This window comes from Oncorhynchus mykiss, chromosome 7, assembly GCF_057628025.1.
Source record: "Oncorhynchus mykiss isolate SJ-2025 chromosome 7, ASM5762802v1, whole genome shotgun sequence".
Taxonomy (NCBI): domain Eukaryota; kingdom Metazoa; phylum Chordata; class Actinopteri; order Salmoniformes; family Salmonidae; genus Oncorhynchus; species Oncorhynchus mykiss.
Genome location: NC_143028.1, coordinates 22,465,121 through 22,487,779, shown reverse-complemented (window position 1 = coordinate 22,487,779; position 22,659 = coordinate 22,465,121). Strand labels below are relative to the sequence as shown.

Genomic DNA, 22,659 nt, shown 5'->3' with positions numbered 1-22,659 from the left:
CATCTTTTCAGTTCGCTGCAGCTTGCGACTGGAACGAGCTGCAACAAACAGTTTTATCTCAATCTCTTCATTGAAAGACTCATTCATGGAAACTTACTGAGAGTTGTGGCTCCTTTGCGTGATTTTTTGTTCTCTCTACCTTCTTGACCTTTGTTGTCTGTGCCCAATAATGTTTGTATCATGTTTTGTGCTGCTGCATGTTGTGTTGCTACCATGTTGTGTTGCTACAATGCTCTGTTGCCATGCGTTGCTGCCATACTATGTTGTTGTCTTAGGTATCTCTGTATATAGTGTTGTGTTGTCTCTCTTGTCGTGACATGCATTTTGTCCTATTTTTCATTTTTTCATTTTAATTCCCTTTCTCCATAGGAGGCCTTTTGCCTTTTGGTAGGCCGTCATTGTAAATAAGAATTTGTTCTTGCCTGGTTAAATAAATAAAATAAAACAAAAAAGTGAATAATTATGCTGTTGATGATGTATTAAACCACGCAGAAATATCAAAGGTACAGTCGTCCTTCTGAACTGTTGCATAACAGGAAGAAAACTGCTCAAGGATGTCACCATGGGGACATTGGTGATTTTAAAACAGCTACAGAGTTAAATGGCTGTTATGGGAGATAACTGAGGATGGATCAACAACATTGTAGTGACTCCACAATAATGACCTAAATGACAGCGTGAAAAGAAGAATGCAACATATACAGAATAAAACATCCATATGTATGCAACAAGGCACTAAAGTAATACTGCAAAGAAACACGGCAAAGGAATACACTTTTTGGCCTAAATGCAAAGCCTTATGTTTGGGGTACATCTAACACAACACATCGTTGACGAACTGACGCCTTATTTTCAATGATGGTGTTGGCTGCATTATGGTATACGTACGCTTGATATTGGCAAAGATGAAAATAAATGGATGGAGCTGAGCACAGGCAAAATCCAAGAGGAAAACCTTCTTAAGTCTGCTTTACACCAGATACTGGGAGAGGAATTCACCTTTCAGCGGGACAATAACCTACAACACAAGGCCAAATCTACACTGGAGTTGCTTGCCATGATGACAGTGAATGTCCCTGAGTGGCCAAGTTACAGTTTTGACTTAAATCTGCGTGAAAATGTATGGCAAAACTTTAAATTGCTGTCTAGTCATGATCCCCAAAACCTTGACAGAGCTTGAAGAATTCTGAAAAGAATAATGGGCAAATATTGTACAATCCCGGTGTACAAAGCACTTAGAGACTTACCCAAGATTACTCATAGCTGTAATCGCTGCCAAAGGTGTTTGTAACATGTGTTGACTCAGGGGGCTGAATACTTTATTTACTTTCATTAATCTTTAAAAAATGTTCTGTGAGAGTGTTTTGTGTAGATCGTTGGCAAAGAGGTCAATTAAATCAATTTTAATCCCAGTATGTATCACAATAAAATCTGAAGAAATCCAAGGGGGTTGAATATTTATGATGCCCACTGTAGACCACAGACACTTGACAGTCAATAAAGTATTCCACAAAGAGCATAAACACCTGCAGCTAATCAGATAGGAGCAAACAAGCAAAGAAACGCCCAAGCATTCTGTCGGTTGCCATCCTTAAGTCACAACTACCTGTGTACCCAATGCTACAGCCCCCTGTGTTCCCCCTATACAGGGTCCATATTAGGAAGAAGTCCTGCTGAGACTGAGGCTGTCCTAATGTGGACACTGTACCCCTAGCCCCCTTCACAAATAATCAGTAGGTCCCCGCGGTGCTCACTGTGGTATAGCTGATCTTGGACATGGACGAAGGACCAATAGTCCCTGTCACTGTCATCTCATCATCCCTGCCGCCCCGCCTCCCCCGGCGGCGCCGACAGCAGGGCAGACGGCAGTGGGCAAAGGTGGTGAGCAACGCCTTGCGGAAGCGTGTATTCATAAAACAATAGATAACAGGGTTAACGCACGCCGATGTGTAGCTCAACAGGTGGATGAACGAGATGGGTGCACCTGAGAGGAGCCGGTGGGCTGAGCTGATGTGGAAAGCCTTCCACGTGTTGGCCGTGTACAGGGGCATCCAGCAGAGGAAGAAGAGGACGGCAGTGACAATGAGCATGCGGATCACACGCTTCTTGGCCAAGAGTTTAGCCTCCGAGCTATTGCTTCGAGGGTGCTCAGTGGACACTCTGGGTTTGGGAGGGGCCGGAGTAGGGGGGGTGAGGGTAGACAGCTCCATGGACGGTGGCTTCTTCGGCATCTGGATGTAGCAGCCATCATCGTCTGTGTCGTTGTTGCTGGTGGTCACGGTGGTGTTTACTCCGTTCTTTAGTGCTGTGGAATGTACATGGAAGTCTGTAAGTGGGTCTAAATTGGGTGTAAGTGTGTAGGTGAGTGTATGTGTGTAGGTTGAAGAAAGAGTACATGACTAATAATAGCATAAGCAAAGAGTTGATGACATAAGCCTGCATTGTGGGGAACATGCATCCACAAACAAATAGGCCTTATGAAAAAAAAGTTACTGTATGAATGCAAAACCCTTACCCTGGCCCCAGCCTTATTATTTCCCGTTTTAAAAAACCCTAAACCTAGTCCTTGCTCTCATTGCTTCTATCCAGCACAACCCTATTTCAAAACCCCAATCCCTAACCCAAAACCTTAACTTCACTTGGGTAACTTTCAATTTGTAAGAAACAAATGAGATGTTCAATCAAATCCACAACAGGATGATACATGTGGTGTAGGAGTCTCACCACTGCTCTCTCTGTTTTGGTCCAGCTCAAACTTCATCCCCCGGCACAGCTCTCTGGAGATGAGTCCATAGGCAACGATCATTACCACCCCAGGGATGAAGAACAAGATTAAAAGCAACAGCATGTACCTGAGGAGAAAGGAGAGAGTGAAAATGAGAGAAAGAGGGAAGAAAGAGAGAGAAAGGGGGAGGAAAAGAGGGACAGGAAGCCAGACAGGAAGAGAAAAAAGTGACTTAAAATTGCATAATATTTCTATGGTGGTCATTAACATTTTACCAATTATCTTTACATCATCCGGATGCTATCAACTTGGCCGTATACAAAAAAAAGTACAAATCCACTATTGTTCCTTCTACACACTTTGAGAAATAGTAGAGAGGAAGCCCTTATTTTGTGTTGTGTGAAATTCTAATGGGTGCGTGGGTGTTTTCCTCTGAACATCCTCCATGGATGGTTCCTTTTTCATCTCCCATCAGCCTTTGCAGCAGGTTAGGCTCTCATTCATTCATTAATGCAGCCTCTGATACTCAAAGCTTTTCATCAGTACTCTGTTTGATAGTGGGTCACATATCAGGGGTGGGGGGACAAAAGGTGACAGGAAGCAGGGACATACAGAGAGGAAGTAAATAGAGGTTAGAGGTTTCGGTTCATCTTTTTGTTTAGTCTTTGATCCTGATTCTCTATCGTCAGAGAGGAACATGGAAGGGAGCGAGGAACAGGTGCTACACTAATATTTCTGTTTCACATTATTTGAGGATTCTTCATGGCTGGCATCATTTGTAAGCATAATCATAATTACACACTCTGATTTAATAGCCAATTTGGGGAGTAGCCCGTAATGGACCCACAGTCCCTGTGGCTGTCAGTCCAACACCTTAGCCATTACACCAAGATGCTCAGCCTCAAATAGGTCACCAAAGTACAAAAGTAATAAGTACAAGTTGTGTTTCAATAGCATCTTTTCTGAAGTATATTGTAGTAACTAAAAATGATAGGTATTATATTTTGTGTGCTTGTCGATGACATCTACTGTGTTAAATATCAATACACATTATAATATAAATCTGATTACAATTATTTTACCTGCCACTGTAAAGAGAGTGACCCCTTCCCTTTTTCCACATGTTGTTAGGGTTACGGCCTTATTTTTAAATGGATTAAAAACAAAAAATCCTCATCAATCTACACACAATACTCTATAATATATATAAAAAAATAATATTCAGAGACTCAAAATTGAGCTCAGATGCATCCTGTTTCCATTCATCATCCTTAAGATGTTTCTGCAACTTGAGTGGAGTCCACTTGTGGTAAATTAAATTGACTGGACATGATTTGGAAAGGCACACACCTGTCTATATAAGGTCCCACAGTTGACAGTTTATGTTAGAGCAAAAACCAAGTCATGAGATCAAAGGAATTGTCTGTAGAGCCCCGAGACAGGATTGTGTTGAGGCACAGATCTGTGGAAGAATACCAAAACATTTCTGCAGCTTTGAAGATCCCCAAGAGCACAGTGGCCTCAATCATTCTGAAATGGAAGAAGTTCGGCCACCTGGCCGAACTGAATAATCGGGGAGTAGGGCCTTGGTCAGGGAGGTGACCAAGAAACCGATGGTCACTCTGACAGATCTCCAGAGTTCCTTTGTGGAGATGGGAGAACCTTCCAGAAGGACAACCATCTCTGCAGCACTCCACCAATGAGGCTTTATGGTAGAGTGGCTAGATGGAAGCCACTCCTCAGTAAAAGGCACATGACAGCCCACTTGGAGTTTGCCAAAAGGCACCTAAAGGACTCTCAGACCATCAGAAACAAGATTCTCTGGCTAATGAAACCAAGATTGAAGTCTTTGGCCTGAATGCCACATCTGAAGTAAACCTGGCACCATACCCACGCTGAAGCATGGGGGTGGCAGCATCATGCTGTGGGGATGTTTTTCAGTGGCAGGGATTGGGAGTCTAGTCAGGATCGAGGGAAAGATGTGACGGTTCACCTTCCAACAGGACAGGGACCCTAAGCACACAGCCAAGACAATGCAGAAGTGGCTTCGGGACAAGTCTTGGAATGTCCTTGAGTGGCACAACCAGAGCCCGGACTTGAACCCGATCGATCGAACATCCCTGGAGCGACCTGAAAATAGCTGCATAGCGACTCTCCCCATCCAACATCAGAGCTTGAGAGGATCTCCAGCGAAGAATGGGAGAAACTCCTCATACAGGTGTGCCAAGCATCATTCCCCAAAAGACGAGGCTGAAATCGCTGCCAAAGGTGCTTCAACAAAATACTGAGAAATGGGTCTGAAAACTTATGTAAATGGAATTATGGTTTTTATTTATTTATAGATTTGAAAAAAATGAGGGTTTTGCATTCATACAGTGCTTTGTTAATATGGGGTTTTGTGTAGATTGATGAGGGGAAGAAACATTATTTAATAGATTTTAGAATAAGGTTGTAATGTAACAAAATGTGGAAAAGGTCAAGAGGTCGGAATACTTTCCGAATACACTGTATATCCTCAAAGGACTCTTGCGGTTGTAGTGTAAAATAAAAATAAGTATAGTCTGGGGGTGGGGTGGGAGGTTCTGACAGGCCACAATCAGTGAACAACTAAACTCAGCAAAAAAGAAATGTCCTCTCACTGTCAACTGCGTTTATTTTCAGCAAACTTAACATGTGTAAATATTTGTATGAACATAACGAGATTAAACAACTGAGACATAAACTGAACAAGTTCCACAGACATGCGACTAACAGAAAGGGAATAATGTGTCCCTGAACAAAGGGAGAGTCAAAATCAAAAGTAACAGTCAGTATCTGGTGTGGCCTCCAGCTGCATTAAGTACTGCAGTGCATCTCCTCCTCATGGACTGCACCAGATTTGCCAGTTCTTGCTGTGAGATGTTACCCCACTCTTCCACCAAGGCACCTGCAAGTTCCCAGACATTTCTGGGGGAAATAGCCCTAGCCCTCACCCTCCGATCCAACAGGTCCCAGATGTGCTCAATGGGATTGAGATTCGGGCTCTTCGCTGGCCATGGCAGAACACTGACATTCCTGTCTTGCAGGAAATCATGCACAAAACGAGCAGTATGGCTGGTGGCATTGTCATGCTTGAGGGTCATGTCAGGATGAGCCTGCAGGAAGGGTACCTTCTAAAACTGCTTCCCTAGCCCTGAGTCAATGCGAACTAATCTGTCGTAAAATAGAATTGCTTTGCAATAATGTTGCTGTGGTGCTCCTAAATGTCCGGCTATGACAATTCTGTTCAGTCTTGCAGGGGTAAAAGGGAAGACTTTACTTTTGGGCAAATGTAATGTCAGTGGAAATATATTGAAAATAGCATAAAATGCCTCATTGCTTCCCTGATCAGAAAATCTTTATTTTGAAACAAATATATTCAATATAAGCAATCAAACATAAAAACAAACCAAACAAACCCAAGATACTTTTTTGTACAAGGGACTGGCAATCTATGTTCCATTGATGCCTGCTTACTTTGAAACTACCACACGAGAACTGACAATTAGTGTCAGGAACTTATCTAAGGGACCAGTCAGAAGCCTGTTCTGACCACTGCACTAGAGGTCTCCAGTCAGAAACTCACTCACCACGTCTGTTCTACCCCACCGCTTGGCCAATCCAGGCGACACATGTGTCCCGTAGTTCGGTCGGGTTTGGGGAAGGACTTGAGGTGGCTGAACAATGGGTAGGGCACCATCATGACCAACGACAACACCCAGATGGCAGCGATGACCCGGTAGGCGTGGGAACGAGTCTGCCATGCCCGCGACTTTAGCGGGTTGCAGATGGCACTGTACCTCTCGGTCGCAATGGCGACCAGGCTGAAGGTGGAGATGCTGACGGAGAGCGCTATGGGAATGCAGGGAAGGCGAAGGGGTCAATAAGAGAGAGATTAAAATGACAGTATCAACAGTGATCAGACCTGGGTTCAAATAGTACTTGTTTTATTTTCTTTCTGTCTGGAGTGCCAGTTTATACGTTTATCTCCATTGAGCAAGGCAAGTTCAATTAAGCAGAAAACATATTTGAATGAAAACAAATACAATATTACCAGGTGATACACACCTTCTCTATATTTGAGCAGGCTTGACACATCAGAGAGATGCAAGTATGCCACCAAAAAAGTGAAGACAAATGGTGAAACCTCTTTAGCTTATCATTAAGTAAAGACATGACGTACATTACATTCCAGACAAATAGCCTCACACTGATGGAATCACACCATTGTCGTTCTGTCCTGCTCAGTGTTAGACCTCTGAAGTGCATTATATATTGGTTTCAAACTTGAGTGAAAATCCTTTCGTGAAAATCTTCAACCCAAACTGTGTTTGCCTACATAAATATGTATGAAGCTGCACTGAGGGAGTGGCTCAATCGGTCTGCAGTCAGACAAGGAGTCAGCAGTGAAGATGAATAGCATTAATAAAGGCATACTGTACCTGCACTAAACCGGCAGCCATTACCCAGCACCTGAGACTCGCTCCAATATATTCCACCCACTAATCCTCCCTCCTTAGAAACATCCACAACTTTAATACCAGACCCACCATTAGCACTCTGTCGTGACGTGACTATCATTAATGTGACGACATCTATTTTATCAAATCAATTAACTATGTTTAATTATTACGTCATTAAATGAATCATGTAACAATTAACTCAATTGTAACTTGGGGCACTACGGAAAAAGTTTGTTTAATGAGTTATCGTTTCCCAAATTAACTCAAGAATTTGTCAGGATATACCATTATCATACCAGTCATCCATTAATTATTACCTCATCAGTCTCATTCTAAATGTTGTTGACTGCAAATCTGCACGAACTCTAGTCTAAATTATCATTCAGCGATACACAATTTGGCTTCATTATGTATTTACTAACTAACTAACTAATCATACAGAATTACATAAACACACACAGGATAGATTACAGGTTGATTAGTAACATAATGCAATGAAAAGTCCCTAGTGGACTAACCCAGTATGACGGCTTGTTACATAATGAAAGGGAGGGGCAAGATAAAGAGAGCAGAGTAGGCTGGTGCATACATGTGGAAGCTATGCTCATGAGAATGAATACTTTGCACATGAACGACCGCTCATTCGAAAAACAATTGCAATGTATATATTTACGATTGTATGTCTCGGAAATGTACTGGTCTGATGTAAATTTTGTTAGGAGTCCTTAGTAAGCACTCAAAGGAGTGCCATCCTTTTGGCATAATGTCTGTGCTCACGTCAGCGTGATTACTGACTGGGTAAAACTTTACATTAGAAACAATGATGTAATTTAGAAGGCTAAAATCAAAATGTAATCTTCTCACAAATAGTTTTATATTGAATCATATATGTTTTACAACATTTAGATGTAACTCTGACATATACATTGTGAAAGCTCTTAAAGTTACAGTGTTTCCGTTATAACGTCTTTAATGATGATCACAGAATAATTCATTATCTGACATGATTATTGTTTGGATCTCCACTGACCTTCCCAAAAGTTTGGATTTCAAAACTAATGTTCCATTGTCAAATCTTTTGATGCTAAAGTTTTTAACAAGAGTCTTTCTCTACACACAAATCATTTTGGACTTCTACATACTGCAGGTCCAGAGAGAGAAAGTTTACAACTGGTCGTTAAAGTCATATAACCGGCCCCACTCCCCCTCTTCCTCTCTGGTGGGAGAGAGGGGGGGGGCGCTATCTTTGATTCTCACCCAGGAGCGAGAGTCATGACAACTCATACTCTATTTCACAATCACAGAAATTCTTTGTTTTCGCACTACACTTCTCTGATCAGCAGAAGGCTGCATCCACAGAGGCATTCATTTCATAGGCTATTATAGTTTTTTTTCCATGCACAGTCAGACAGACAGACACACACACACACAATAACACACACAGAAAGACAATTTGACCCTCTTGAGGTTTGGAAACCCCAGCTTTATAGTGAGCACTTGGCAGTATATTTTTCTAAGCACTATATGCAACGTGCGCTCCATGCAAAGATAATAGAATTCTACTCTATCCCTTTGAAGTGAAGATTGTAAAGCTATGTGCTCTGTGCTCAAATGACATTTTAAGTCAGCATACAGTACAATAGTATCGCTTTAATCTCTTACAGGAAATTCATTTACACGTCTGAATTTTTTATTTAACCTTTATTTAACTAGTTAATAAGACCATTTTTTTATTTACAATGATGGCCTACCAAAAGGCAAAATACCTCCTGCAAAACACACATCATGTCAAGAGAGACATAACAACACTTCCTAAAGAGAGACATAAGACAACAACACAGCATGGCAGCAACACATGACAAGATAGCATGATAGCAACACAACATGGCAGCAGCACAAACATGGTACAAACATTGTTGGTCACAGACAACAGCACAAAGTGCAAAAAGGTAGAGACAACAATACATTGTGTGCTAAGCAGCCACAATGTCAGTAAGTGTGTCCATGATTTAGTCTTTGAATGTAGAGATCGAGATAAAACTATCCAGTTTGAGTGGTTTTTGCCGCTCCAGTCCAGTTTGCAGTTCCTGTTGTTCCTGCAGCAAACTGATCACATTCAAGGAGACACACAGAATTGCCTTCAATAAGTCAACTAAATTCAATTAGCTACAGGTAGAAGTTTGACTTAAACTTTAGAGGAAAGGTCTTCTTTTGTTCTATTTCCACCCATGTTTAAGCATCTGCAGGATCTGTATCATCACTTTGTTAGAGACCTGGGTTCAAATAGTAAGCTGTGCTTAAATTGTACTTTCTTGGCACATCGGAACCAATGGAATACTCCCAAAAATGCAAACCCGCGAATCTGGCACTCTAGGCAAGCCCAAGAAAATTATCTAAGTAACACTTTATATTAAGTTGCCCTTACTACTATGTAATTAACACAGTAATAACTGAGTTAACAACATAGTAGATACATATGCTTTAGTCTGTACAGGAGTCATAAAAGTCATAAAAGATGGCGCCGACAGACAGGGTAGTTGCTTCTAGTCCTTAGGAAACTGTGTAGTATTTCGTTTTTTAATGTATTATTTCTTACATTGTTTGCCCAGAAAATCTTAAGTGTTATTACATACAGCCGGGAAGAACTATTGGATATCAGAGCGACGTAAACTTGCCAGTGCTATGACCAGGAATACGAATTTCCCAGAGCGGATCCTTTGTTCATACCACCCAAGGCATTCGAACTGATTCCAGAGTCTCACCAAAACGACGTCGCTGCAGGAGGCACACACACCACCCACCGCTTCTGAGTATTTTACTCGCTAATGTCCAGTCTCTAGATAACAAGGTAGATGAAAATAGGGATAGGGTTGCTTTCCAGAGAGACATCCGGGATTGTAACATACTCTGTTTCATGGAAACAAGGCTCTATGGGGACATGCTGTCGGAGTCAGTAAAGCCACTGGGATTCTTTGTGCGTCACGTTGACAGGAATAAACATCTCTCAGGGAAGAAGAAGGGCGGGGGTGTATGTTTCATGATTAACGACTCATGGTGTAATTGTAACAACATACAGGAACTCAAGTCCTTCTGTTCACCGGACCTAGAATTCCTCACATACAAATGCCGTCCGTATTATCTCCCAAGATAATTCTTGTCCTTTATTGTCACTGCGGTGTAAATCGTCTCCAAGCCAACACCACGATAGCCCTCAAGAAACTCCATTGGACTATGTGCAAACTGGAAACCATATATCCGGAGGCTGTATTTATTGTAGATGGGGATTTTCACAAAGCAAATTTGAGAACAAAGCTACCTAAATTCTATCAGCATATCAATTGTAGTACCTGGGCTGGCAAAAACACTGGATCACTGCTACTCTAACTTCCGCGATGCATCCCCCGCCCTTTGTTCGGCAAATCCGACCACAACTCCATATTGCGTCTTCCCTCCTATAGGCAGAAATTCAAACAGGATGTACCCGTGACAAGGACCATTCAACGCTGGCCTGACCAATCAGAATCCACGCTTCAAGATTGTTTTGATCACGCGGAATGGCACATGTTCCAGGTACCCTCAGAGAATAATATAGATTTATACGCTGATTCAGTGAGTGAGTTTGTAAGGAAGTACATAGAAGATTTTGTACCGTGGATAGATGGCGGCATTCGCTCAAAACTGAAAACGCGAAACACAGCATTTAACCATGGAAAGATGACTGGGAATATGGCTGAAAACAAACAGTGTATTTATTCCCTTCGCAAGGCAATCAAACAAGCGAAACGTCAGTACAGGGACAAAGTGGAGTCACAATTCAACGGACCAGACATGAGACATATGTGGTAGGGTCTACAGGCAATCACGGAATACAAAAAGAAAACCAGCCACGTCACAGAGACCGACGTCTTGCATCCAGACATACTAAACACCTTCTTTGCCTGCTTTGAGGATAATACAGTGCCATTGACGAGGCCCGCTACAAAGGACTACAGGCTTCCCCTCTACTTCTCCATGACCGAAGTGAGTAAGACATTTAAACGTGTTAACCCTCGCAAGGCTGCCGGGCCAGACGACATCCCAAGCTGTGTCCTCAGAGCATGCGCAGACCAGCTGGCTGGTATGTTTATGGACATATTCACAGTCTCCCTATCCCAGTCTGCTGTCTCCACATGCTTCAAGAGTGCCACCATTGTTCCTGTACCCAATAAGGCAACGGTAACTCAACTGAATGACTATCGCCCCGTAGCACTCACTTCTGTCATCACTGTACACTGCCCTAAACCATCTGGACAAGAGGAATACCTATGTAAGAATGCTGTTCATTGACTACAGCTCAGCATTCAACACCATAGTACCCTCCAAGCTCATCATTAAGCTTGAGGCCCTGGGTCTCAACCCGCCCAGTGCGATTGGGTCCTAGACTTCCTGATGGGCCGCCCCCAGGAGTTGAAGGTAGGAAACAACATCTCCACTTCGCTGATCCTCAACACTGAGGGCCCACAAGGGTGCATGCTCAGTCCCCTCCTGTACTTCCTGTTTGCTGATGACTGCATGGCCATGCACGCCTCCAACTCGATCATTATGTTGGCAGACGACACTATAGTAGTAACAACCTCCCACTCAACGTCAACAAAACAATGGAGATGATCGTGGACTTCAGGAAACAGCAGCGGGAGCACCCCACTATCCACATTGACGGGACCGCAGTGTAGCAGGTGGAATGGTCCACCCACACAGACAGTGTGGTGAAGAATTTGCAAATGCGCTTCTTCAACCCAAGAGGCTTACAAAATTTGGCTTGTCAACTATAGCCCTCACAAACTTCTACAGATGCACAAATGAGAGCATGCTGTCGGGCTGTATCACCGCCTGGTACGACAACTGCACCACCCACAACAGCAGGGCTCTCCAGAGGGTGGTGCGGTCTAAACAAGGCATCACCGGGGGAAAACTGCCTGCCCTCCAGGACACCTACAGCACCCAATGTCACAGGAAGGCCAAAAAGATCATCTAGGACAACAACCACCCGAGCCACTGGCTGTTTACCCCGCTGCCATCCAGAAGGTGAGGTCAGTGCAGTTGTATCAAAGCTGGGACCGAGAGACTGAAAAATAGCTTCTATCTCAGGCAATCAAACTGTAGATTAAACAGCTGTCACTATAACAGAGAGGCTGCTGCCTACATACAGACTTGAAATCATTTGACACTCTAGTCACTTTATTAATGCCACTTTAATAATGATGTTAACATAGTATCTTGCACTTCACATTCCAGATGTATATACTGTATTGTATACCATCTATTGCATCTTGTCTATGCCGGTCGGTCATGGCCCATCCATGCATGTATATGTACATATTCAATTCCATCAATTTACTTTGATTTTTATGTATTAGGTAGTTGTTGTGGAATTGTTAGATTACTTTTTAGATATCGCTGGACTGTCGGAACTAGAAGCACAACAATCACGCTACACTCACAATAACATCTGCTAACCATGTGTGTGACCAATAATATATGAATTGACTTGATTTGATTACCAGTCAAAAGTTTTGACACACCTACTCATTACAGGGTTTGTTTATTTGGACTATTTTCTACGTTGTAGAATAGAAGACATCAAAACTATGAAATAACACGTATGGAATAATGTAGTAACCAAAAAAGTGTTAAACAAATCACAATATATGTTATTTCACAATAGTCACCTTTTACCTAGATGACAGCTTTGCACACTCTTGGCATTCTCTCAACCAGTCTCATGAGTTAGTCACCTGGAATGCATTTCTATTAACAGATGTGCATTGTGCATTTATTTCCTTCTTAATGCGTTCGAAACCAATCAGTTGTGTTGTGACGAAGATAGCCCCATTTGGTAAAAGACCATGTCCATAATATGGCAAGAACAGCTCAAATAAGCAAAGAGAAACGACAGTCCATGATTACTTTAAGACATGATGGTTAGTCAATTTGAAAGTGCAGTCCCAAAAACCATCAAGAGCTAAAATGAAACTGGCTCTCATGAGGACCGCCACAAGAAAGGAAGACCCAGAATTACCTCTGCTGCAGAGGACAAGTTCATTAGCTGTACCTCACATTGCAGCCCAAATAAATGCTTCACAGAGTTCAAGTAACAGACACATCTCAACATCAACTGTTCAGTGGAGACTGCATGAATCAGGCCTTCGTGGTCGAATTGCTGCAAAACTGAAGTACACCAATAATAAGAAGAGACCTGCTTTGGCCAATAAACACAATCAATGGACATTAGACTGGTGGAAATCTGTCCTTTGGTCTGATGAGTCCAAATTTGAGATTTTTGGTTCCAACCGCCGTGTCTTTGTGAGACGCATAGTAGTTGAACGGATGATCTCCGCATGTGTGGCACACACCGTGAAGCATGGAGAAGGAGGTGTAATGGTGCTTTGCTGGTGACACTGTCAGTGATTTATTTAGAATTCAAGGCACATTTAAACCAACATAGCTACCTCAGCGATATGCCATCCCAGCTGGTTTACACTTAGTGGGACCATCATTTATTTTTCAACAGGGCAATGACCCAAAACACCTCCAGGTTGTGTAAGGGCTATTATACCAAGAAGGTGAGTGATGGAGTAATGGATCAGATGACCTGGCTTCCACAATCACCTGACCTCAACCCAATTGAGTTGGTTTGGGATGAGTTGGACCGCAGAGTGAAAGAAAAGCAGCCAACAAGTTCTCAGCTAATGTGGGAACTCCTTCAAGACTGTCGGAAAAGCATTCCAGGTGAATCTGGTTGAGAGAATGCCAAGTGTTTAAAGTTGTCTTCATGGCAAAGGGTGGCTACTTTGAAGTATCTAAAATGTCAAATATATTTCGATTTGTTTAACACTTTTTTGGTTACTACATGATTCCATACATGTTATTTCATAGTTTTGATATATTCACTATTATTCTACAATGTAGAAATGAAGAAAGACCCTTGAATGAGTACGTATGTCCAAACGTTTGACTGGTACTGTAATTAGATTGAATAGGGTTGTTGCGGAATCAGTTATTACACAGTTGGAACAAGGAATGCGTAATTACACATTAATTTGCTAAAGGTTATTCCACCAGTGAAACTACTGATAACACATTGTCTTGTTTCACTATGTAAGTAATGTTTTGTAATTACACATTTGAAATTTACCAGTGAATTACCACGTTAATAACTAAAACCAAATATTACTGTGTCATAACTAAAAGGTGCCACTACTATAGAATCCACATGTAATACCAGGGTTGATAAATATGCTAGAACCTGGTAACAACAATTGTAACAAGGCACATCCTGTCATTAACTACCGGCCATTTTCAATTCTCATTCTCAAAGGCTATGCCAAATCAAGTGTGATTTAAGAACAATTTAGTTGCATATGATCTACTTGTAACTACCCAGGAGCAAGCAACTTAATTTAAAGTGAAACCCAGTCGGGTATAACCTTTATATGTAAAATGTAAAACCTTTGGAGACAATAGGCTAACCAGGAGAAATTAGGAGACAGAAGAACATTAGGCTTAACCATTTTAGTAAAATGTTCTTATAATGTAACAATCTTTAACAATCAACTCTGTAATTACAATGTTGTTACAAGGATATACATGTATTTAAAATGATCTTACACAGGAGCAAGCAATTAAGGGGTATTTTAAATTACTTTGCAGTTACAATGTAGCAACCTTTGCAGACAAAAGGCTAACCAAGAGAAATAAGGAGACGGGAGAATATTTTTCAGTTGAACTTTTATTTGATGGATTTGAAAAAGATTCATATTCAAACCATTCAAATTAAATTTTCCATTCCAGACTCAAAACAATAAGGATGTTACAATGTACTAACACAGGGTGGTGCTAAAGCTAGCTAGCATTTCCCCATCATTCACTAATGCAGCTGCTAGCAAAGCACTGCCGCAATCTCAGCACATTTTCCAACTCGGTCAATCAACATTACAAAATAAAATGTATGAAACATTTAGTTAACAATAGTAGTTCACTATTTTGAGAATTTCATTGCACTTTTGCACATTACAAACTTTATAAAGACTAAAGATAAAGAGAGCGAAATAGTATTTGTGACTAGACGGAATACAGCTACAGCTGTGGGTGCAGTGCACGATGACACAGCCACCAGAAGTACGGTGTTTCCTTCAACTCATTGGTGCGGCTGGCTTCCGGGTTAATTGGGCATTGTGTCAAGAAGCGGCGCGGCTTGGTTGGGTTGTGTTTCGGGGGACGCACGGCTCACAACCTTCGCCTCACCCAAGTCCGTACGGGAGTTGCAACGATGAGACAAGGCTGTAACTACCAATTAGATACTACGAAATTGGGGGGGAAACGGGGGGGGGGGGGGGAATGCTGAGCAATTGGGGGAGAAGGGCACTCTGACAGTGCTCCAGAGTTACTCTGTGGAGATGGCAGAACCTTCCAGAAGGACAACCATCTCTGCAGCACTCCACCAATCCAGGCTTTATGGTAGATTGCCCAGACGGAAGCCCTTCCTCAGAAAAAAGGCACGACAGCCAGCTTGGAGTTTGCTAAAAGGTACCTAAAGGACTCAGACCATGAGAAACAAGATTCTCTGGTCTGATGAAACCAAGATTGAACTCTTTGGCCTGAATGCCTAGCGTCACATCTGGAGGAAACCTGGCACCATACCTACGGTGAAGTGTGGAGGTGGCAGCATCATGCTGTGGGAATGTTTTTCAGTGGCAGGGATTGGGAGACTAGTCAGGATTGAGGGAAATATGACTAGAGCAAAGTACAGAGAGATCCTTGATAAAAACCTGCTCCAAAGCGCTCAGGACCTCAGACTGGGATGAAGGTTCACCTTCCAACGGGACAATGCAGGAGTGGCTTCGGGACAAATCTCTGAATGTCCTTGAGTGGCCCAACCAGAGCCCGGACATGAACCAGATTTAATATCTCTGGAGAGACCTGAAAATGTTTAGCGACGTTCCCTATTCAACCTGACAGAGTGTGAGAGGATCTGCAGAGAAGAATGGGGAAAACTCCCCAAATACAGGTGTGCCACACTTGTAGCGTCAAACCAATAAGACCAAAGGATGTAATCGCTGCCAAAGGTGCTTCAACAAAGTACTGAGTAAAGGGTCTGAATACTTATGTAAATGTCACTCACCACCTGGATTCGGTCTAACGTAGCAACAATTTTATTTTTTAAACATTTCATGAAGGTAGACACTCAGAGCTACAAAATGGTATATTATATACTGCATTTGAGGAACAATGGGAAAGTAATTCTGCTTTGAAAGTTTATAAACCTGTAAACTCACTTTTGAGAAAATGGCATTTTAGTATTTCGATGAGAGAGCTCTTCTTTGTCTATACCCATTCAGCATCGATCACACCCTCTTAAGCTTTAGCGCTACCCATCTCATTTCATTCTCGGAGCGTTGAGAGCGCACATGTGACATTCTGGACAATGATTTGTTTATCCCTGGATAACATGAAAACATCCCTTCTGGCAACAATTTCATTATGCTTTTTTGATTTCAAAACTCGATCTTCCAGAAAGTGGAGAGCAACACTTATGCAGCTACATAAAAAAAATGTGTTCGACAAGATTACCAACACAGACTGAGCTCAAATAGACAGAAGCCTTCTATCCGCAGACCAATCCGAACTCATTTCTCAGCATGTCCAGCAACATTTGCAAAAATGTATAAAACCTGTTTTTGTTTTGCCATTATGGGTTATTGTGTGTAGATTGATGATGGGGAAAAAATATTTTTAAATGTAACAAAATGTGGAAAAAGTCAAGGGTCTGAAAACATTCCGAATGCAATGTATGTTAAAATGCATGAGTTCACGCAACATTAAGTTCGACAAACAAAGACAACAAAGAAATGTACAGTAAACTGATAAATGCAACTGAATAAATCAAAAGTTATTTATCACATGTGTAGCGTTGTTTCCACTTCGAGAATGAGAATGGTATAAATGCATATTATATTCAATGAATTACCAACATTTCCATATCCAAACATTCTAAATTTATGGGGAAATTAAGGGAAATGTGTTGGGATTAACACTGATGAATATATATTTCAAGGTGCGTTGATAAACATTGACAAACATTTAACACAATGAAACAAACAGCACGCACTAATTGTCCGGAGTCAGTGCGGAAAAGTAGTGCGTCTTCGCCACACACCCCTCCCGACTCCAACGCCATCATTAAGTTTGCACCATCATCAGTGCGCCTATAGTGCGTCTTCGCAACACACCCTTCCCGTCTTCAACACCATCATTAAGTATGCACCATCATCAGTGCGCCTATAGTGCGTCTTTGCCACACACCACTCCTGACTCCAACACCATCATTAAGTTTGCCGATGACACGACAGTGGTAGGCCTGATCACCGACAACAGTGAGACAGCCTATAGGGAGGAGACCAGACACCTGGCAGTGTGGTGTCAGGACAACAACCTCTCACTCAACATGATCAAGACAAAGGAGATGATTGTGGACTACAGGAAAAGGAGGACCGAGCATGCCCCCATTCTTATCGACGGGGCTGTAGTGGACCATGTTGAGACCATGGTGTCCACATCACCAACCAATTAGAATGGTCCAAACACGTCAAGACAGTCGTGAAGAGGGCACGACAAAGCCTATTCCCCCTCAGGAGACTGAAAAGATTTGGCATGGGTCCTCAAAAAGCTACACCATTGAGAGCATCCTGGTTGCATCACTGCCTGGAATGGCAACTGCTCAGCCTCCGACCACAAGGCACTACAGGGGGCAGTGCATACGGCCCAGTACATCACAGGGGACAAGCTTCCTGCCTTCCAGGACTTCTTTACCAGGCAGTGTCAGAGGAAGGCCCTAAAAATTGCCAAAGACTCCAGCCACACTAGTCATACAATGTTCTCTCTACAACCAGAGTGCCAAGTTTTAGGTCCAAAATGCTTTTTAACAGCTTCTACCCCCCCGCTATTCTGTTTATTACACATGCGAGGTCACAATACCTCTACCTACATGTACAACACCAGTCAAAACTTTGACACACCTACTCATTACAGGGTGTCTTTATTTGGACATTTTTTTTACATTGTATAATAATAGAGAATACATCAAACTATGAAATAACATGTATGGAATCATGTAGTAACCAAAAACCTCTACCTACATGAACAATACCGGTCAAAAGTTTGGACACACCTACTTCAAGGGTTTTTCTTTATTTTTACATTGTGGAATAGTGAATACATCAAAAATATGAAATAACACATATGGAATCGTGTAGCAACCAAAAAATGTTAAAGAAATCTATTTTTTTTAAAGATTTTTCAAAGTAGCCACCCTTTGCCATGATGACAGCTTTGCACACTCTTGACATTCTCTCGACCAGCTTTATGAGGAATGCTTCTCCGACAGGCTTGAAGGAAACCCACATATGCTGAGTATTTGTTGGCTGCTTTTACTTCACTCTGCTATCCAACTCATCCCAAACCATCTCAGTTGGGTTGATGTCGGGTGATTGTGGAGGCCAGGTCATCTGATGCAGCACACCATCACTTTCCTTGGTCAAATAGCTCTTACACAGCCTGGAGGTGTGTTTTGGGTCATTGTCCTGTTGAAAAACTAATGATAGCCCCACTAAGCGCAAACCAGATGGGATGGCATATCGCTGCAGAATGCTGTGGTAGCCATGTTGGTTAAGTGTGCCTTGAATTCTAAATAAATTACAGATAATGTAACCAGAAAATCACCCCCACACCATCACATCTCCTCCTCCATGCTTCACAGTGGGAACTACACATGCGGAGATCGTCCGTTCAACTACTCTGCGTCTCACAAAGGCACAGTGATTTGGACTCATCAGACCATCAGATTTAGACTCATCAGACCGAAGGACAGTTTTCCACCAGTCTAATCCGCATTGATTGTGTTTCTTGGCCAAATCAAATCTCTTCTTCTTATTGGTGTGCTTTAGAAGTGGTTTCTTTGCAGTAATTTGACCATGAAGGACTGAATCACAATCTCCCCTAAACAATTGATGTGTCTGTTACTTGAACTCTGTGAAGCATTTATTTGGGCTGCAATCTGTGGTGCAGTTAACTCTAATGAACTTATCCTCTGCAGCAGAGGTAACTCTAGGTCTTCCTTCCTGTGGCATTCCTCATGAAAGCAAGTTTCATCATGGTGCCCGATTTTTATTGCGTTCTTGAAAGTTTCTGTATTGACTGACCATCATGTCTTAAAGTAATGATGGTCCTTCATCTTTGGATATTTGAGCTGTTCTTGCCATAATAGGGATATCTTCTGTATACCACCCCACATGTGGTGAAATTATGATTAAATTTAATCAAGGTCAGAATAGGGCATATCTGTAGACACAACTCAGCTAGACCTTCATTTATTCGATCTCCACCCCGAACAAATAATGGGTGAATAGCATGCTATTCTCATGCTTGAGTCAGAATACGCATAGAGAGAACTGCATAAAAGGGGAAATACGTTCCATTTATGCACGGTTAAATTGGGTCGGAATTGGCCCCAATGAAAACTATAGATAATGCAGGTTTCTTATTGGAACATTACTTACTCAAATAAATCAATAATGGGCACTATATTTAGTGGTGGAGGTAGGCTTATTCAATAGTCTCCATTAATTAAAGCACTACCTTAAACATTGACCATAGTGGTCAACACCATGTCCACCAAGATTCAATATCAGAATAATATGATTTGTCCAAGTCCCAATGCAATAGAATCAAACAATAAAATTGTTGAACCGATTAAGGACTAGAGTATGAATCATGCATGACCGCCGACTGGGCACCTAATCAGGGAGGACGGGATATATTCACCTGGGTGAAACTAAGGATATAGGCAAGTGATTATTCTAATAATCCTAAAATAAAACAAAGCACGAAGACAGACACTAGTTATAAGGATTACTGTTCATGTATTGTTTTGTCCGGAAACATTAAAACACTCAAACAACTCTTTCTTGCAGAAAACACTATAGTTATCAGAAAAAGAATGCTCAATAAACATAATTAAAAACGCCAACTTCAAGCATGCCTTGATCTTAATGTTTATATCCACGTCCACTACTGTTTCAATTTTTTAAATATATATTATGCCCCAAAAAACAGAGGTTGCCATTCCAATGTAATAGAATTGAAATGGCCTATGAATTATAGGGGATAGGGAGGAGAGTACTTTCATGCACACAGCAGCTTTTTAGGCGGCGGGAGATCACAGCAGCAATTTAGGAGGCGGCCCACCAGAATCTAAGCAAGGGTGTACACTTATTACTATGAAATCATTAACGGGGCACCACTTGCTCGAAGTCAGCAAGAAACTATTAAATAGTTACAAATTATAACTATGGCTAATGTATTATTCTGAAGGCAATTAAGTTCTTAAAATGAAAAGGCAATGCATTCTTCGAGACGGATATTTTATAAAACAAAGAAGATTTATTTAGAAATAACCAGGGTAATTCTCAATTCTGAACTAATATGACAGGCTACAGAATCAGAGTCACAGGGAATGGGGATTAGAGGGTCTAAAATCAAACAGTTATTCTTGATCATTTCAGAATGAAACAAGGCAGCAATATTGTAACGGCATTCTTCCTCCTCATCTGAGGAGGAGTAGCGAGAAGGATCGGAGGACCAATGCGCAGCGTGGTGAGTGTCCATAACGTTTATTTTAAGACATAAATGGAACACTATGAAATACAAAACAATAACTGTGAAAATGAATGAAACGGTACCGTGTGGCAACAAAAACTCACACGGAAACAAACATCCACAACTCAAAAGTGAAACCCAGGATACCTAAGTATGATTCTCAATCAGAGACAACTAACGACACCTGCCTCTGATTGAGAACCATACTAGGCTGAACTCAAAACCCCAACATAGAAAAACACACAGACTGCCCACCCCAACTCACACCCTGACCATACTAAATAAAGACAAAACAAAGGAAATAAAGGTCAAAACGTGACAGATATATAGGAGAAATATATACTGAATAAAAATATAAACGGAACATGCAAAAATTTAGACAATTTTACTCAGTTACAGTTCATATGTGGAAATCAGTCAGTTTAAATAAATAAATTAGGCCCTAATCTATAGATTTAACATGACTGGGAATATAGATATGCATCTGTTGGTTACCGATACCTTAAAATAAATTGCCTCACAATGGGCCTCAGAATCTCGTTGCGGTATTTTTGTGCATCCAAATTGCCAGTTGATAAAGTGCAATCGTGTTCACTGTCCGTAGTTTATGCCTGCCCATGACATAACCCGACCACCACCATTGGGCACTCTGTTCACAATCAGCAAACCGCTTGCCCACACAACCCCATACACATGGCCTGCCGGTTGTCACCCTGCCACATGTGACCGATGGGCTCAATTTGGTCTTATATAGCAACATTCGAAATGGTGTTTTTTACATAGGATAAAAGTAGAGACTCAGAGCTACAAAATTGTATATCATACTCTACAGTTGAGGAACAATGGGAAAGGAATTCTGCTTTGGAAGTTGATAAACTTGTAACCTCACTTTTGAGAAAATGGCCTTTGAATGTTTTGGTACCTACTGGAAAGCACTTCTTTGTCTTCACCCATTCAGCATTGTCCACACCCTCTTAAGCTTTAGTTACACCCATCTCTGTAAGGGTTGATCCGAGCGTTCTAACAACAACAGTCAAGCACCCAATCAGTTAGATTGGCTAATGTTGGCTAGCTACTTCCAGACACAAATGAGAGAACAGCTCACTCTGACTATTTTACTCACCCTAGCAGAGCTGGTTAGGCAGATTTTATATTATCCAGAGCATTGGTGACTGCAATTGTGCTGCTGGCAACAGTTGAGGGTATTTTGCCAACGTTTACTGACACTGTGCTGCTGTCAATAATTGACATTTTTTTTGCCAACGTTTACTGACGCCATATTCAACGGGTGTTGAGTGTTAATAAATTTGTCTGTTATTCTGTGCTCTGGCACACTCAGACGAGGGTGCTCTGAAATCGGAGTACATAGCCAGAGCGAATTTACCAGCTATGTTTATCGACAGCCGTTATGTCACAGTGACATCATGAACATTCTATTGAAATGGATACTTGCATAGTGGAGTCTTTTGTTATGACATGTAGCTAGCTAGCTAAAAAATTAACCATAATCCCAATTCATGACATTACAACCCTGCATGAATCTGCAGGTAGCTAACCAACCAGGTTCAACGTTTGCTTGCTAACATTAGGCTATACCTAGCCAAACACATGGCTCTGAGATACGAATAATATTACTACACAGCTCATACACGTAATGTTAGCTAGCAAGCTAGCTAACATTAGCTAGCTAGCTAACGTATACAACTTGAAATGAAAACAACTTTCTGACAAAATTAGAAACGTGTAATATCTGAAAATGTA

General features: G+C 41.7%; 1 protein-coding gene across 1 annotated transcript in view; it reads right to left on the bottom strand.

Annotated features, from left to right (window-relative positions):
- Positions 1–358: 358 nt before the first annotated feature.
- The window catches only part of LOC110527593 (cholecystokinin receptor-like), a 50,244-nt gene continuing 27,943 nt past the window's right edge, over positions 359–22,659 (bottom strand). The window contains exons 3-5 of the mRNA XM_021608978.3: positions 6,334–6,595; positions 2,725–2,852; positions 359–2,305 (exon numbers count right to left, since the gene is read on the bottom strand). Coding sequence (XP_021464653.3) covers positions 1,731–2,305; positions 2,725–2,852; positions 6,334–6,595 — 965 coding nt within the window. The 3' untranslated portion in view covers positions 359–1,730. The remainder of the gene's footprint in view (positions 2,306–2,724; positions 2,853–6,333; positions 6,596–22,659) is intronic.